The sequence below is a fragment of the Triturus cristatus genome, chromosome 10 (genome assembly GCF_964204655.1).
Source record: "Triturus cristatus chromosome 10, aTriCri1.1, whole genome shotgun sequence".
In the NCBI taxonomy this organism is placed as follows: domain Eukaryota; kingdom Metazoa; phylum Chordata; class Amphibia; order Caudata; family Salamandridae; genus Triturus; species Triturus cristatus.
This window is the reverse complement of record NC_140593.1, coordinates 623,083,269-623,098,663: the sequence shown is the minus strand read 5'-3', so window position 1 is coordinate 623,098,663 and position 15,395 is coordinate 623,083,269. Positions and strand designations below refer to the sequence as shown.

The 15,395-nt window shown below is 40.9% G+C and overlaps 1 protein-coding gene across 1 annotated transcript in view; it reads right to left on the bottom strand.

Annotated features, from left to right (window-relative positions):
- The window catches only part of LOC146789809 (ankyrin repeat and fibronectin type-III domain-containing protein 1-like), a 2,714,698-nt gene that overhangs the window by 1,811,430 nt on the left and 887,873 nt on the right, over window positions 1–15,395 (bottom strand). The window contains exon 3 of the mRNA XM_085632159.1: window positions 10,514–10,632. Within this exon, the coding sequence (XP_085488285.1) occupies window positions 10,514–10,590 (77 nt within the window). The 5' untranslated portion in view covers window positions 10,591–10,632. The remainder of the gene's footprint in view (window positions 1–10,513; window positions 10,633–15,395) is intronic.

The window sequence follows — 15,395 nt, the reverse complement described above, 5'->3', positions numbered from 1 at the left end:
GATCATCGCCCAGACTTACTTAAAAAGCACATATTGCAAAGCAGCTTCTGGCACACCAGTAACTACTTTGCATGTGGATGTGCTCCTTGTGAAAGAGCAATATCCCGTCATTCACAGTGAAGTTAGCCATTGGTTGTAATGGACTGATCCACTGTCCTATCCTGCATGCTGTAGTGGGCAAACGAAAAATGAGAAGGTCTGGAGATGATGAGCATCAAGGTAAAGGTGTAAAGTGTGACGAGTCTCTGATTATGGATTTTCCAGGTCGTTGAGCAGGTACTATATGTCCTTTGCTCACCACAACTCTTAGCAGTTCAGAGTCAACCGGAGTGTCTGTCTTGTGTGTCCCATTTTCCTTGACAAGAACTCTGTTTCCCTCATCGAAAGCACGGCTCGAGCGTATCGGAGCTTATTGGCGAAAGCTTTCACTTTGTATTTGCGAGATGTGTTAGTTACACAAATATCGTTGCGGTCTAATGAATGGCTATTGGTCCATTGTGGTATCTTTGTTTCGGTGTCTCTCTCAAACAAGAAGGTGGCAGGACTTTCTCTTGTTGTGGAATGAGTGGAAGGTTAGACACAAAGGGCTGGGCGTAAAACAGAATTGATGCTGTTGCCTTCCAGAGCAGTACGCTGAACTACCCTTTTCAAAGTCCTCATAAATCGTTTTACAACGCATTTGCTTGTGGCCAGAGAGGTGCAATTTTCTGATGTTTGATGTTCAAGCGATTAACAAAGTCATAATTAGCATCATGAGGCACACGCAAAATGTATCAAACAAATTAAGTACATCATACATTTAAGAAACAGAGAAGACTACTTTTCTTGATTTGTGGGTTTATTTCTCGATACTTGTGGCCTTTTCTTGGGTTCTCCTTTGTACTTTAGCCAACATGTGTTTCGTCGTTTGGGGGGAGTATCCTCATAACGTCATCAAGGCTCTAAGATTCAGAAACCCTTTGGTAGAAGTCCTTAATTGCAGTGAAGTGATCCAAATCAGAGTATTGTCTTCACTGTGCTCACTATGGAGAATGATGTCTGAATATGGTATATTTTGAGCTGCGCCTTTCTATTGTTATATCACTCATGGGAGGGTCCTCACATGCAAAAATGTAAGACCTGTGATCAGTGACGTATATGTCACCAGTCTATACTATGTTCATGACGGCACCACATACTGCCAAAACTGCACAGGAGAATATTCTCGAATGAATATTTAATTCAAATGAACCCCGAGTGAGTCAGCTTTGCGATTACTCTCCTGTGCACTTTTGACAAAGTAGAGGTGTTTGTCACGATGCTGTTACCAAACTCAATCCCTAAGGGATCATCTAGTTGCAGCAATGCCACAATGTCCTTCGCATGCAAGTTCAATAACTTGATGCCTCAGGCTTTCTGGATTAACTAATCTTGCCCTTCTTAGTATGACACCATCATGTGCAACAGAAAGTTCTTCCTGAACATTCTTGAACTTCTGGTACTCAACATTATTGTGTTGTAATGATTTCCTTGAGCTTAAGCCTGTCTTTGTCAGTATTAGCAGCTGTCAGAACCTGTTCAATAGAAAGAGCTGCAGGCACACTTGACTTTACTAGTAAATTGATGTAGGCATCAGCTGCTTTGGAGGTTGTACTATGAAGCTGTAGCAGCACTTGTGAAAAGTAGTCTATGTGGTTTTTATCTTTTCCTGGTTTGTGCACGATAGTGTAATCATACTCCTGCAGACGCAACCCCCACCTCTCAATGTGAGGGGCATCTTGGATTTCAGATTTCCGAAAATGGTGAGCAACGCCTGATGATCCATGATGAGGGTGAAATGCTTTCTGCACAGAAAGCACATGGAAGTATTCACACACTCACACTACAACTACGTTTTCTTTCTCCAGTTAACAATAAGCACATTCAGTCTGAGATAGACTCTAGCTATCATAGGTCACAATACGTCTCTGAGCATTAGGTTGCCTACTGTGTTGGGCAAGAATCGCTCCCAGCCCCCCTGGGCTTGCATCCACCACAATCTCAGAATGCTAATTCGGATCAAAGTAAGCCATTTCAGTTGCATTTTAAATTTTGTGTTTTATTTTCTTGAAACTTTGGTCACATTCGGAAGACCATTCAAACGGAACATCTCGCTTTGTTAGTTCTCTTAGAGGGGCACTCACAGTGGCAAATCACACATGTACCCAGGAAGGATTGCAGCATGGTTACATCTTCTAGAGGGCAAGTAGACGACAATGCTTGTACCTTTTCGGAGTCAGGATTCCTCAGTTTTTCAGAAAAAATTTGCCCAGAAAATGAAAGTCTGTTTTTGTGAAATTCACACTTCCCTGCATTTAGTGTGAGACTTGCATCAGCAAGCAGACGGCATACTTTTGTGAGTGCTTTGTCATGTTCCTTTCGTGTAGCCCCAAACATCAGTATATCATCACTGTAGTTAAAAGCATGTGTGACAGGCTGAATTATTTAACAAATGACATCTTGAGAGATTTCTGGAGCTGACGACACACCAAAACTGAGGGTCTGATTTGATCTTGGTGGATGGGTTACTCTGTTATAACGGTGACAGATATCCTATCAGCCGAAATATAAATCCAATTATATCCTATGGAATTTATATTTTGGTGAACAGGATATCCATCACCGTTGTAAAGCAGTCACCCGTTCGCCTAGATCTAAAGCAGGTCCTGAGTCTTTAATGTCTGAACAAACCAAGACGCATTGAAAAAGGGGTTATGTACCTACAGTTTTCTTCCAGTTCAAGTTGATGCTAACCTTTGGTCAGATGTAGGCAGGAGAAAACTTTGGCACCATTCAGTTGTGTGATCATGTCCACAATATGTGGACCTGGATGTCTTTCTCCTACGATTGCTTTGTTGGCCTGTTGCATTTCAACACAAATGCAGATTGAACCTCCACTGTCCTTTTTTGGTACCACCACAATGGGTGAAACCCACGGTGTCAGGCCAGTAGAGGGCTCAATGATGTCATGCTTTAATAGTGTTTCTAGTTCTTTCTCAATGGTTTCCTGCAAGTGAAAAGCAATTATGCAGTGTTGCTGTACAATGGGGCGAATATCTTCAGTAATGTGAAGCTGTACCTTCATTGTCTTAAGTTTTCCAAGTCCATGTAACAATGTCAGGAATTGACTCAACACCTCGGAATCAGTATTAAAGTTGTAATTAATAGAGATCCATCACATACCAGCAGCAGTATTGAAACTTAATAAGCATGCACCGCTGAAGAACCTTGGAGGACATAAATTGGTGCTTGCACTGTTGTTTTTTTGTGTTGCATGGCCGCCACAAAGGAACATTTGCTCTGCAAGGGTGTAGTAGCTGCCCAGGTCTACACCTTTGCTCTTGACTGTGCGAGACGTGGTATCAGAGACAGTTCTTTGCACTTTTCTGCCAGCATGATGTTAATCAATGCACCACTGTCTATAATGAAAGTCAAACGGGAACCGTTCACCATGAGTGTGATTTTAGGACAATGTCCCAATTAACATTTATGCTTTATATGGTGATTCTTTTCAGATTTGTGATTTTCCTTGCAAGCAGCCAATACTACATGTGCACGTTGTTCTCTGTCTGACATCACCATCGCGCATCTATTTTCCTCATTGTCACTCGATGATGGCATCACTGAACTGTTGAAAGGTGAATTTGCAAACAATCAACTTTGTTTTGTTTCCACTTTCCTTAGTCGATGTTGCCGTTTGGCCTCATGGGAGTCTGTAGAGTGCTTCTGGAACTTTCTAGTGTACATCATCTCAGCTCTTCTTGACAAATTTAGTTTGTCTTTCGGTTTGCAAAATATTATGAAATGGTTTTCCTTCCCGCAGCCTTTGCCTATTTGTCCGCTGGCAGGACATTTACCTTCATGTGGAAAGGAGAATCCACATTGGAAACATAATTTCTTTTTCTTCGGAAACATCACTCGGTGGGGCTCTGCCTTGTGTTTCTGCTTACTTTCCATTCTTAACACTGAATAATTTTGGACTATTTTAGCTTCCATGTCAGCAGCTTGTCGATCAGCATGTTCCTCCACTCTCGCAGCCATGAGCACTTTCTCTAACTGAGCGTTTCTCTCCGCATACATCGATAGAATGAAATGGAGAGGCAACCATCAATAACTCTAAGACTCATTGCTTCTTCATTATTGAATTAATTGAACTTGCAGTGCTTTATAAGCATGTCTCTCAAAAAACTCGTCCACTGTCTCACCAGGTTGCTGTCTCGTTTGGTTGAAAGTGTACCTTTCATAGTCGACATTCAGCATTGGATTGAACTTGGCCTCCAAAGTCTTCTTGATTTGACAGTATGATACTCCATCAGCTTTTGATTTCTTCTTTATCACTTTTTTTACTCCATCACATGCAAGGCTCTTTAGATATTTGATGATCTTTTTGTAATCTGCTTCTTCTACAGCATCTATGAAGTCATTGGATGTTTTGATCTAGGCAGTCCATCTGGCACCAATATTCTGCATTTGGTAGTATTTAAAAGAGGCGGTGGTTTCAGAAACAAAGCTGCATTGTATTTTGTGCTGTTTTCTACTGTTTTTGAGAGTATATGCTGTTCAGACAGCATTTGAACTTCACCGTTGGTGGGCCCGTTGGTACCCCTGCAAGCATCAGCCTGCTCAATGGTGCTTGGGTCATCGTGTCCTAGCTGAGGTAGATGGGTGCCATCTTCCTTCTTCACGGTAAGTTATGATTATGCTTCCTGCATGTGCTCCTCACCACTCTCGACTTTATAAATTATACATGGCTGTTGCTGCCTTTAGCATTTCTTCTTATCTGGTTGTCACTGTTTTTAATATTTCTGCTTTGTATTGGTGCTGGCTCTGTGTTATACTGTGGCGCAGAATAAATTCTTTAGGCTTTATCAGTAGATTATGCTTTGACTCCACATATGTCAACTGTAGACCACTTCTTGAGGCAGGCTTGACACGCACATGTAGTTTGCTGGAAGTTAGACCTGGCATCTTTGGTCTGTTATTGCCCTGTCTTTTTTGCTTCTGACCTCCCATTTTCTGACTGTGTGCTACATTTAGTTTTTGCTGGTTTTAGAACTCTGCACACTTTACCACTGCTGATCAGTGCTAAAGTGCAAGAGCTCCCTGTGTAAATTATGATTGTGATTGGTTATCCATGATTGGCATATTTGATTTACAGATAAGTCCACAGTAACATGCACTGCATGTGCTTAGGACCTGTAGATCAAATGCTACTAGTGGGCCTGCAGCACTGATTGTCCCACCCACACGAGTAACCTTGCAACAATGTCTCAGACCTGCCACTGCAGTGTCTGTGTGTGCAGTTTTAAACTGCCATGTCGACCTGGCAAGTGTACCTACTTGCCAGGCCCAAACCATCCCATTTACTACATGTAAGGCCCCCTAAGCTAGAACCAAGGTAGCTCCACGGGCAAGGTGCAGTGCATGTGAAAGGTAGGACATGTACTGGTGTGTTTTATATGTCCTGATTTTGAAATACTGCTAATTTCATTTTTTCACTATTGCAAGGGCTATCTCTCCCATAGGTTGTCATTGGAGCTGCCTTGTAATCTCTTACAAGTATAATTTCCAATTGGTAAGAGATAGAGATTTGGAGTGTGGGATCCCTAAACTCAAAATCTAAAAATACATCTTTTAGTGAAGTTGCTTTTAAAATTGCTTGTTTGAAAATTCCACTTTTAGAAACTGGGCATGTTCCTGCTTTATCATTCTGTGCCTCTGCCTGCCTATGGAATCCCCATCTGGTTTAGATTGACAGTTGGGCTGTTTGTGCATTCACTCTTGACAGTCAAACAAAGGGAGATGAGGTGTGCCCTGCATATCCTTATGGCTCATTACCAGATCCTGATGGGTCTTACTGAGCTGGAGTGGTGGGAGGAGTTGTCACTGACACCTGAATAAGGCTGTGCCTGTCCTCACACAAAGCTGTCTCCACCCCCCCCCCCCCCCCCCACGCTCACCAATGTGTCTCTAGCCAGGTCAGGAAAAGGCAGGCTCTTGTGCACTACAAATACTTTCCTTTGAAGTTTGCCTACTTCAAAGGCAGAGACAGGTATAGGTACTGGAGCAGTGACAACATAACTTCAGACCACTTCTGGAATAAGAGGAGATTCTGCCAAAAAGAAGAGCTGGGGAAGCTGTAGGAGGGGAACTTCAACTTTGCTTGTTGCTGTGTTTTGCTGGCCTACTCCTTGCTGTTCTGTCTTGGAGAGTGAAAGGACTGGACTTTGTTTTTATCATCCTCTTTTCCAAGGTTCTCCAAGGGCTTGTGTGTGCTTGCCTCCTGTTAAAAAGTCTCAGGGCCATCAACGACTTCACCTGAAGCCGTGAAATTAATCTCCTGGGAGTTCTGGTGTACTAAGTGGTGCCAATTCTAGTTCTGGGTTACAGCAAACCTGTTTCCAGTCCAGGGAGGACCTGGCCTGGCAGTTCGGGCTGGACTGTTCCCATTAGGCGCAGGGTCAAGACTGATTTGCATATGGCTGGGTCCAAACTGGAATGGCACGGTGAGGATAAAAACTATGGATTTAGGCCCAGATCTCTGTACTGGGGTGAATGAATGACATTGTTCTGCATTCTGTCCATCAATAGTTCTTTTTTAATTAGTTCTTTTTGCATTTGTCACCCCAAGTGGGATGGGTATGCTCAGACGTGGGGCCCGTGCTCTCCATGCCACTGGAAATAAGCTATCCTTGCTGAAGAGGGGTGAAACCCCGAAACCGGTGCTAGGATGCTTGTTTCCAGTCCAGGGAGGACCTGGCCTGGCAGTTCAGGCTGGACTGTTCCCATTGGGCACAGGGTCAAGACTGATTTGCATGTGGCTGGGTCCAAACTAGAATGGTATGGTGAGCAAAAAAAACGATGGATTTAGGCCCAGATCTCTGTACTGGGGTGAATGTATGACATTGTTCTGCATTCTGTCCATCAATAGTTCTTTTTGAAATTCTAGTTCTGGGCCCCTTTAAGGTGGCTTCTGCTGCAAGAAGAGAAGAAAACCCATGCATCGACCTTCAGCATCTATTTTTCTCAACGCTGTCTTGCTGCGCGGTTGAAAAACCAACATATTGCTGCGGTGCGGCAGAATAATCGACACAGCGCCTGCCCTACAGCCCAAAGAGAATGGGTAGAGGATGTTGCCTAACGGCTAGAGAGGTCGACCTCGAAGCTGGGGTACCAGGTTCGAATCTCGGCAGGGACGCTCAACATCCTGTGATTCTGGGCAAATGCCTTAATCTGCCTGTGTGTACAAAAATTAATGTGCACGTCTGCAACATAACTGGTGCTCATGTAAAGCGCTCTGATACCTTCGGGTCCAGCTATGGCTATAGCGAGTTGATGTAAAGAGCCGGTCGGCCAAACCGTACCCCTGACCTCCAGCCTTTCCTCACACTGAGTACCCGGACGGGTCCTCTTGTGAGTAATACCCTTTCACTTCTCACTTGTGGCACATCACTAGTTCACAAGGCTGCGCATTAAGCAATCCAGATGTCCCTACATCACTAGTCCTGAGGAGACCCCGTACTGATAGAGGGTCGAAACGCCGTCGACAAGCTGAAAGAGCGAACCATTGCACAGCGCGTATTATTATATACAGTTGCTGTTTACCAAGAAATTATACAAGAATGGTCGCCTTTTAAGATTTATGGAAACCTTGTATATAAATATACACCCTGTCACATACGATTAGGTTCCATTTTTCACTTTGGGACACAGTGCACAAATATCTGTTCTATTGTAAGTTTAAACAATGTATATAATAAGTCTGTTGTGTTTATAAAACAAGTCATAATTGTACAAATATGTTGTTGGTTCCTTGCCCTCTGACATTATTCTACCCTCTTTTTATTGCGATTGTGCAAATTATATTGCTTGAATCATTTTTTACGAGTCCACAGGAACCAACTCTGACGCAGGCCCTGTTGTGCCGCTGAAGAAATCGACATATCACCTACCATGCAGCTGGGAGATCAATTCAGGACCTCTTTCGCCGCAGCAGCATCAACCAAGCGCATCCAGAATTTCGATGCATCGCACCTGTGCAACAAATAGCAGTATGGAACCAAGGCCGTTTGTCTGGAAATCGATGCATCAATTCCCCTGAGAATAAGGAACCGACACACTGCCTTCTCTGCGCTGCAGGAAGGAACCAATACATCACCTTCCCTGGCAGTAAGGAGCAAACGCATTTACCTTCCCTGTGAGTAAGGAACTGAAGCATTGCTTTGCTTTTCTGGTGCCTCACCTCCCCTGCACCTGTTTTCATCTTTGAATTTGATGCATCCCAGTTACTTTGTAATAAAAGTGATGCATGCATAGTTTTCTATGACTGAACTATTTTAAATCTTTTAAAAGTGATATCTTTGCTAATGTATGTTGTATTTTTGTCATTTTTGTTTTGTTTTACTTAAATAAAGATTGGTTATTTTTCTAAACTGGTGTTTTGTAGTGTTTTAATTATGTTACTGCACTTTTAAGTACAACTGCATTACTCTTTGCCTCTGAGATTGGCCTGACTGTACGTGCCAAGCTACCCAGGGGGTGAACAGGGGTTTTTGTAGGTTTGTAACCTCCTCACTCTGACTAGAAGGAAGGGTCCCTACTTCAACAGGGTGCACGCAACTGCCAACTATAGACCCCCATTTCTAATACTGGACAATGCAAACTCTCAGGGAGAGCAGTCTCATTTCTTTGGGGCACGTATCCCATCCTCATCACCAGTTATAGTGTCTTTCCCAGCGGGGGAGCGTGTAACAGACCACGCCACACACAGAGCTCTGGTTGCACATCTTTATTCTTCAGCATGCAACCATTAACTGAATGTGCTGTGTCACAAACATTATTAAGCACACCCAGTCACACCCACCAGGTTACGTAATACCTCTAAGGGGTCTGCTGAGGACCACTAGAGGCCTCTTACACATAGACACAGGACACACCATAGAGCTGACTGACAATCCCTAGAAGTGTTATCTAAAACCAGATGAATGAATTAGTTTTCTAGACCGCGCAATACCCGAAGGTGTCTTAGCACTGTACGGATCAAAAACCCAGGAGACAAGCCACCTGAAGGCCTATCTCAAACATAGCTGATGACCTATTGAGAAAAAAGCCAGGTCTTTTAACTCTTTCCTAAACAGCTGCTAGATGGGTTGCGTGCATAGGGCTAAAGGCAAGGAGTCCCATAGTTTCCCCCCGCGGTGCACGAGCATTCTTCCACCCCACTGTGATTTGCTTATTCTTGGGACAGTGATCATATGCACCGAGCTCGATCTCTGGTTCCTACAAGGAGAATACCAGGAAAACCGATCAAGGAAAAAGGTTGGTCCGGCTCTGTGAAGGGCCCTGTGGATAATGCAGAGGGCCTTAAATGAAATCCTCCTTTCCACTCAACGAAACAGCTTTACTTTAAAGTGAAGGGGAGAAGGTCCTTCTCCCAAACCCAGTGTTTATGTTACTCATGAATCTCTCCTGCCCCTTGCTGAATAAACTCCCCTCATCTTTCTTTGCCCCCTCTGTCTTTAAAGTCAGCTTTGCTTGTGCCTTTGAGGCCCCACACTACATTTATTACCTGGCAACAACGTAGATTGTTTCTTAAAAACATCCCAAGAAACAACAGTGAGTTTACAAGGGTCAGGGACTCTCACACTTATTTTTCTATTAATAAATGGACACAAATGCTCATATATTTACCTGGAATTGTTATTTTTTTTTTTATCTTTGTTCGTTATTTTTATCAGAGTATGATATGACTTTTGTATAGTTTTTAGCTTATTGAGTACATTTGAAATTGGAAATACATATTTGTATTTGCATTTGACGGTATGTTGTCATGGCATGACAAAAATAGCTTCCAAATAGGTATACTACAATTTAGCTTTATTGAGAACATTTTATTGCAAGGGAATCTCAGAGCACTAGGGTCCAAATGTATCAAAGGGTTTTATCCATTCGATCTCTATGGGAAGATGCTTCGTACATATGGACCTAGGTGCTGAACAAAGACCAGTATAGCATGTTTTGCCACCAACTGAAGTAACACTAAAGGAGAATGGTTGCGATGTGGAAGGAACATGAAGACGGGAAAGTATTAGACAGTACATTGTACTTTTTTTTTTAACACTCATATTTACACAAATACGCATCAGGATCCAAGAAATAAAGGGTTTTGCTCAAAATCACACACATTTTCTTGGAGTGCTTTGCTTCTCAGGGGTTGCCTGTAAGAATAAAACATAATCTACTAAGTATTGTGCCCACATTATCAAGGCTCACAGGTAGTGACCAAATGGTTTTGTGGGTAAACATGAAAAAATAGACAAGGATGGAGGCCGTTGATGAGATTTCTCCCACTGAACACTGTCTTGTACTTCCAAGACACCGACATTTCAAAGAACAGACAGAATAACGTTTTGCACGAAGCTTTGGTTAAAAATTAACAAAATGCAACAAACATGTCTATCTGTAGTGGCACAGTTTAAGATGCTACTTAACATACCCCATTTCAGAAACATCTCTAGAGAGATTTGAACACTTGCTCTTGTGGTTTACTGACATCCTATGTAGCTCCACCATCAGATGGCCGGGAAATGCTTACTTCTTATACCGATCGTATTTCTATAAGCAAACAAAAATATAAGATATTGAGATATGCAAGCTGGGTTGGAAAAGCTAAGACATAACTATCACACTTTAAAGTTGTGAGGCAAACAATAGGCTATTTTTCAGAGGGTGCAAGATAATATTTTGCCCAGTAGAGGAAATGAATCCCAAGAAAAATCCTCCCTAAATATTGTTAGAGCATTCATAGATTCTGGTAGAAAACCTAAGGCCAGATGCACTAAACATTTTTCCCATCACAAACAGTGTGATTTGATCTTTGAGCCTGCAAAATATTTTTTTGCCATTTACTAATGGCATTTTAGCAGTCAATACATTCTTGCAAACACCTAAAACTGGTTTGGGACTCCATTCCAAATCACTGTTTGGAAGGGACATGTTATAGACGTCCTTTCCAAATAGCTATTCAGTAGGAGATATGTCAATGTTTTGCGAAGGCGATCTGGTCACAGAACCTTGACGAATTCCCAGCTCCTGAGTTGGGGTGGTACGTCATTTGCAAAGGCGAAGGGGTTCCCAGGTCCCCCAGTTCTGAGGACTACTGCCAACTCTCAAACAAATGTAAAAGAAAAAAGATAACTTTAAAAAATGTAATAGTTTCCTTTAAACAAAATAGCTGTCCTAATAATTTTTTTAACTTTTTTGAAGGGCAATAAAATACTTGGCGGTCTGATCTGGTAGTCTAGTGGGCCACCATCACTGTGTTGGTCATCAATAGGAGTCACAATTTGCAACCTACTTCATTACTATACTTCATCACTATTCATGAGGTAGGTTGAATTGCAATCCACTCTGAATCAAAATTTTAGGAACCAACCTATTTCTACGTAGGTTGATTAATAAGTTCCTTACTGGTTGGAAAAATATTGGTTGCAAATTGCGACCAGTTTTTTATAATCACTAACTAGTATATATGGCCCATAGTTTCTTTAATCTAAACTATAGAGAAGCAAAGTTGTCTGTATAAAATTAGAGGACATTAAAAAAAATCCATTGTTCTGAATGACTATGATATCAAGGCATCATTGAATATAGAAGGAAGAGAACATCCTGGAACAAAAACTTTGACTGAAGAAATCCAACTCCTCCAGCACTGAAATTTAATTGCACAACCAAGATTTTCTGTATTTCTAAAAACAGTGTGGTGAGAACAGCAAAATGTATAAGATTAAATACCTCCAAAAGTAGGAACAAAATGTACAGAAAAATGAGGACATCTCCAATCACAGGTTTACAATCACCTAAAGGGTACAGATTTCCAGATATAAAGAATTTACATAGGCTTCACAAAGTATGGGCCTGATTATGATCTTGGTGGATGGGATACTTATATACATTTTGTGGGTACAATAAAACACTTCGACATTCTTTGAAAAGCATCATAGTCATAAACAACAAGTACAGCCATCTGCTAAGGGGGGACACAGCTGACTCTCGACCATCTGGGAGAGCTAGTGTGGCCCACTGTGTGCGAGTCCAGATGTCCGGTATGGTAAGCACATGATCACCCCGTGTGGTGTACATGTTGTGTCCTGATTGGCTGAGTGTTTCTAACTGCATGGGACATCTAATTTTGTGGTATTTTGGGAATGCGTGCCATTAGCAAAACATGTTTTTTTAGGCCAATCTCCTCTGTCCTGTTTGTGGTATGACTACCTATCTGTGGGTTCGATCAGGATTTTCCCTGGGTGCACATTTGTCTTTGGGCTAAATGTAAGCCCACCTGTGACCTGTTAATCGGTAGGCTTGGGTTTCAATCGCAGGGCCTGTCTGACCAGGTATCTCTGACTTGGAGTTGATGGGGAGGTCATCGCGGATGGATCATACAGCAATGATGCAAGTTTGTGAGTGCGTGCACGTGTAACATGGCGGACATTGATCTCATATTTACAGACATTCTCATTATTATAGGTACAGTTGTTACATCGTACATCAAGATTGCAATCACTAAGATTGAAGTCATTATGCTTGCATAAGTTACGGTGTACATCCACATTGGATTTACTGGAATTGACATCACTGTGCATGCATAGGTTTCAGTTTACATCGGTACTGCATTTACTGGTATTGACATTATTGTGCATGCATAGATCACAGAGTACATTGATATTGCATTTATTGGTACTGATGCTGCTAGGCATGCATACATCAGGGTGTACATTGTTATCATATTTATCTATCTCAACACCTTCATCCTCCAGAATGCAGCCAGTCTGAGTCATTAGCAAGGGCAACTTCCCTCAAAAGAAACCGACCTTGTAGTTGATCATTACATGATCCTGATTGTCTACCTATATTCTCATGAGTGGAACGAGATGGCGGCCATGTGGCAGGAGTTGGCAGACTTGATCAATGCACTGGAGTGAAGTTACTCACCACGGGCGTCCTCAAAAAAAGGGCAGGAAAACAGGAGGCAGGTGAAGGAGAAGTTTTCCAGGTTTCAGGTAGCAAAAGCTCCTTCTGGAGGAAGACCTGTGTCACTCAATGAATGTAACCTCTCCAATATGCACTCTGTCATATGGCCTGTCTACACCAGGGAATCCCAGAATAAGGCTAGATAAGAAACTGCACTGCTCTATTTTGGAAATTTGGGAAAAATATTGAATCATAAATATTGTGTAACAAATATCATGTCAACAATATTGTGATAAATGAATATTGTTGTCAAAAATATCATTTTTGGTGTTGTTTAAAATACAGATTTAATTAATATTGATGTAGTTTATATAGTTCGTTATAATATAATTTGTATTGGTAAATAGGGTGTTTTATAAGGCATTTTTTGAAAATCATAAATAAGCTGATTTATTTTTAAGTTTTATAATTTTTAAAATATGTTTTATTCATAAATATGTTTACTTTGAAATTTAAAATGTTTCTATGTTGTGTTTGATATGTAGATTTTTTTTTAGTATTGGGACGTTGGGTTTATAGTGGATAATGGTGGGGAGATTTAAAAAAATATGTATTAATATTTACTTTGCACTTTAATTTTTAAAAGTTTTTTTAAATTATAGAAATACATTTTTAGTAGGGAGATTTTGGGTTTATAGGGGATACGAGTTGGGAGATATTTAAAACTTTGTTATTAATGTTTACTTTGCAATGTAAAATTTTATATTGCTGTTTTTTTGTTTTTAAACAACATGTACCAGGATGTTGGGTTTAATTTTAAGAAATGTATTGGTTTAAAGTATCCGAATAAAGTAAATACATACTAATTTTAAAAAATATATTTTAATGTACCATTTTTTTAAAAACATTGCATTTTTTATGTATAAGTATGATGAAATACTTTTTTGCAAATAAAAAATGTGAACAATTAAAAACAAATATTTAAAAAAAAATTAGGAACTTGAAAAATTTGTTAAAAAATATCATTTTAAATTATTTACAAAAATTATAATTTCATTCTAAAAATAATATAAAAAAGTACTATTTTAAAAATTATCTGTGTATGAAAATATGTGAAAAAATTTGGAAAATATTGATAACTTTTTTTAGAAATGTATATTATTTTCATTTTATAATAAGTTATTTAATAGGAGTCTTAAATATTGTATTATAATACTAAAGTGCAGCAAAAATGTGAAAAATTATAATTATATAATGTGTAGTATGCTATATGCAGCGGCGGTACGAGTATTCACTGCCTGCTGTACATGTTGTGCCGGTGTTGAAAGAGACGAAAACACGGCTGTGTGTATATTTGTGCCCCAACGGTGATAGACGAGTGTAGCTGCCGAACGGCGGTGTGCAGCAGTGATTTACAACTTGTGCACCATAAGAGCAGGGATTTGCTCGGCCACAAATGAATTGGGTTGTAGAGAGGCTCATAATATAAGTAACGGCGTTTGCGTATGACTTTTCCTGTGAAAGACTTTTTTCAACCTTTTTTTGCTTGCTATGTAACACACTTCGTGTGGGAGACAGTAGCATTTCGATTGTGGCAGAGGGAACTTTCCATTTCATGGGAAGGGGACATAAGGCAAGGTACATCTGAATTCTAGTTCGAGTCAGGTACATCATGGATGAGGAAGCGGAAAGGAGAGTGGCTGCTCTGACCTTATTCAGTAGAAAGCCTGTGGCTGTGAATAGACAAGACAAGTTGGATAAATCTAACCCACCCATACAGCCTCTAGAAGAAAAAATGTAAAAGCTTGAAAAACTTAAACGGACAGAAACATCAAAATGGTGGGAGGCAATCTCCCTACAAAACTACGTTGATCAGGCAATGGCACCCAGGGGGTTAAAGATATTCATCACCCCCACGTATGAGGCCCCGAATCCCAAAATGCTGGAAGAATGGTCTGAACATTCAGCGTTAAGTTCCAAGAAGATGCTGGAAATACTTAGCAAATATGCCTGGATGGTCGGGGAGGAGATACTCAAACAGATCAAGGAAATCATGACTGAACTACAACATATGTTGGACCTGGAATCACTTAATAAAACTCTTGAGCCCAAGAAAGAACGCCTCAAGTGATACGAAGATGAAATCAAAGCGAGGAAGCAAAGAAAACTGAATCGCGACTATGCAGATTATGAGGGTGGCGGAATACTCACCTTCAGCAAAAAATATGATCACCTGTACACAACTCAAAATTCTAATGGTACAGTAACTTCTAACACTACACCTAATCCAGGCACAGAGAATTCAACCATCAGCGATACGGAATCCGATATCTCTGGAGGCAATACATCAAGTGAGGAACGCAACCCAAGACAAGTCAATTTTTTTAGATGAGTTTCGGGTCCTA